Source organism: Pinus tabuliformis, chromosome 1_1 (assembly GCF_031772625.1).
Source record: "Pinus tabuliformis cultivar Carrire ecotype Pingquan chromosome 1_1, CPIR1, whole genome shotgun sequence".
In the NCBI taxonomy this organism is placed as follows: domain Eukaryota; kingdom Viridiplantae; phylum Streptophyta; class Pinopsida; order Pinales; family Pinaceae; genus Pinus; species Pinus tabuliformis.
This window is the reverse complement of record NC_142297.1, coordinates 206,903,112-206,906,023: the sequence shown is the minus strand read 5'-3', so window position 1 is coordinate 206,906,023 and position 2,912 is coordinate 206,903,112. Positions and strand designations below refer to the sequence as shown.

At 47.4% G+C, this 2,912-nt stretch overlaps 1 protein-coding gene across 1 annotated transcript; it reads left to right on the top strand.

Moving 5' to 3' along the window:
• Nucleotides 1-229: 229 nt before the first annotated feature.
• On the top strand, nt 230-1,414 carry LOC149212255 (uncharacterized). The gene has a single exon (XM_089388608.1). It carries the CDS (start codon nt 230-232, stop codon nt 1,412-1,414), a length of 1,185 nt encoding a protein of 394 aa, XP_089244734.1.
• The last annotated feature ends 1,498 nt before the right edge of the window (nt 1,415-2,912 follow it).

The following is a 2,912-nucleotide window of genomic DNA, read 5'->3' as shown; positions in this document are numbered from 1 at the left end:
GTCATTCTGGATTGGGCATTGTTATACCTGAGGGGGTTTCTTTGAATACCAGAGGGAGAAAGTCCCATCTCTCAAAGGCCATTAAACAAGCTGGGGCAGAGGTGGTCTCTGGCCGGCAATCGACCATTGACGGGGTCCTTAGAGCAGGACACACCCCGAGAGGTGTTCCCCCATGAAGTGTCTATCCTTTAACTGCAGAGGACTGGCTAGTTCCTCCAAGAAACTAGCCATGAAGCAGCTCATTGAATCTGAACCTATCGACATTATCATGCTCCAAGAGACACTCTGCTCAGCAGATCAAATAACTCGAGCCTTGCAAGCCTCGGCCCCTGCCTGGAGCTTCTATGCCATCGATGTTGTGGGACGATCTGGAGGTCTAGCCATTGGTATCAACCCTCGCTCCATTAAGATGGACTCGACCTGGGGGGGTGCGGGGTTCATTGGGTTGGACATTTTCTCTGCTGAACTCGGCATGAATCTCAGAGTTGTCAATGTATATGCTCCCTGCTCCCAGAGAGAATCGTTCTGGCAGCACCTACTACATCTCTCTATGATGAATGAAGACCGGGTTATTATTGGAGGAGACCTAAATTTCTCTCTGGGTTTCAGGGAGTCATGGGGCTCGGAAGCACAATTCGACCCCATTACTGATTATATGACCAATCTACTTGAGCAAACAAATTTTTTGGATATACCTATGCAGCGACTTCTTCCTACATGGAGGAATCGACGGGTAGGGGATGCTGCTCTTGCTCGCAGACTAGACAGATTTCTTATGAAGGGGACTCTCCAACAGCGCTTACATCTCTTCAGACAATGGGTTGGTTCGGGGGGATTATCGGATCACAATCCTATATACCTGGAGATTCAGGGACCTTTCAAGAAACCTAAGGCACCCTTCAAATTTAATCACACCTGGCTGAAGGATCCAGCATATGTCAAGATGATATCGGATTACTGGATCTCTCACCCTATCAATGACACAGAAACTCTCGCCAAAGGTTTCTGCAGGAATCTCTCTGAAATAAAGCATATATCAATTAAGTGGGCAAAGGAGAAACTGGATCATGATTCGGCACAGCTCACCCAAATTGAAGCTGACTTAAGCTCTCTCACCGACAATAGAGGATTGGGTTTCATTACAGCTGCAGACAAATGCAGGCTAATTGACTTAGAGAATCAAAAAGCAAAGATCCTCAAAGAGAGAGAGGAATCCATTAGATTAAGAAGTCGGGCTATATGGATCCAAGCTGGGGATGACAACACGAAGTTCTTTCATAACTTTGCAAAGTGCAGGAAAGTATCAAATACTATCTGGAAGCTCCCCTCCCTGGATGGCGATTTCCCAGATAATTTTAATAAGCTCGCTCACCTGGGCACCACCCATTTCAGGAATCTTTACAAGAGCCCCTAGGAAGCTAACCTACTTGATATCATTAATGTGGCAAACCACTTCCCGAGATTCGTGGAGGAAGAAGATGTAGAGGCTCTAAATAACCCGGTCTCGGTAGAGGAACTGGAAGGAGTGCTGAAATGGTTCAAAAAAGACAAAAGCCCTGGCCCGGATGGATGGACCATTGAATTTTACTTAGCCTTCTTTGATGTTCTGGGACAGGACCTGCTGAGGGTGGTCGAGGAGAGTAGGACTACGGGTTCTATATATCATGCCATCAATTCTACTTTTATTGCTCTCATCCCAAAATCTGATTCCTCGGCATCCTTTGATGACTACAGGCCCATCTCCTTGTGTAACTGCCTCTATAAAATCATATCTAAGACCATTGCAAACCGTCTTAGACCCATCCTCTCCCGATCCATTGCCCCGCAGCAATTTGCTTTCCTTGAATCTAGGCAGATTCACGAGGCCATCGAACTCGCCCAAGAAGCATTGCACTCCATCTGGTCGAAGAATCTGAAAGCCATCCTCCTCAAAATTGACCTCTCAAAAGCCTTCGATCGAGTCAACTGGCTCTATATAAAAATGATCCTCATCCACCTGGGCTTCCCTCACGCTTTCATCACTTGGATCATGGCCTGTATAACCTCCCCTTCCTTCAGTATCCTCATCAATGGCTCGGCCTCTCCTTTTTTCCACTCTGAAAGGGGCTTGAGACAGGGGTGCCCCCTATCTCCCCTTCTCTTCCTCTTGGTCATGGAAGGTCTCAGCCGCCTCATGGACTCTGCAAAGCGGGCTAGAGATGTTGGGGGCCTTCGCATATCCGACCTATGCTATCTTACACACCTACTCTTTGTGGACGATGTTCTTATTCTACTTGATGGCAGTGTACGAGACTCTCAGACCTTCTCAAAGATCCTGCAACTATTTTCTGCAGCTACAGGTATGCTGCCAAATCAGTTGAAATCTACCATCACTTGTGCACGAACTTCTGTACAGGAGTCCCGAACAGCCCTTCAGGCTTTCCCCTACTCTGTCCACCCTCTGGATAGAGGTCTCAAATACCTAGGGTTCAATCTGAAGCCTACTTGCCAAAGGATAGCTGATTGGGTCTAGTTGGTTGCCAAACTGGAAAAAAGACTTACTGGCTGGAGCTACAGATATCTCTCTAGGGCTGGCAGATTGGTGCTCATTAAATCTGTGTTAGAGGCTACCCCGGTCTTCTGGATGGCACTAGCATGGATACCGAGAAATATACTTGGGCGACTTCAGCAGCTGTGCAATCGATACCTCTGGAATGGGAGTCAGGACAAGAGAATCTTTGCATGGATCAGCTGGAAGAAAATTTCTCTGCCCAAAAAATGGGGAGGATGGGGCCTCAAAGACCTTCCTGATTTCGCCATGGCACTGGCTGCCAAGATGGGATGGACCTTACTAACCAGCCAAAGCCTATGGACACAGGTATCCTATCACAAATATATATGGCCCTAGAACATTCTGGATTGGGCCCGACTAC

What these genes read in the sequence shown, in the direction of transcription:
- LOC149212255 (XM_089388608.1), top strand. Translation starts at nt 230, where the DNA reads ATGAAGCAGCTCATTGAATCTGAACCTATCGACATTATCATGCTCCAA.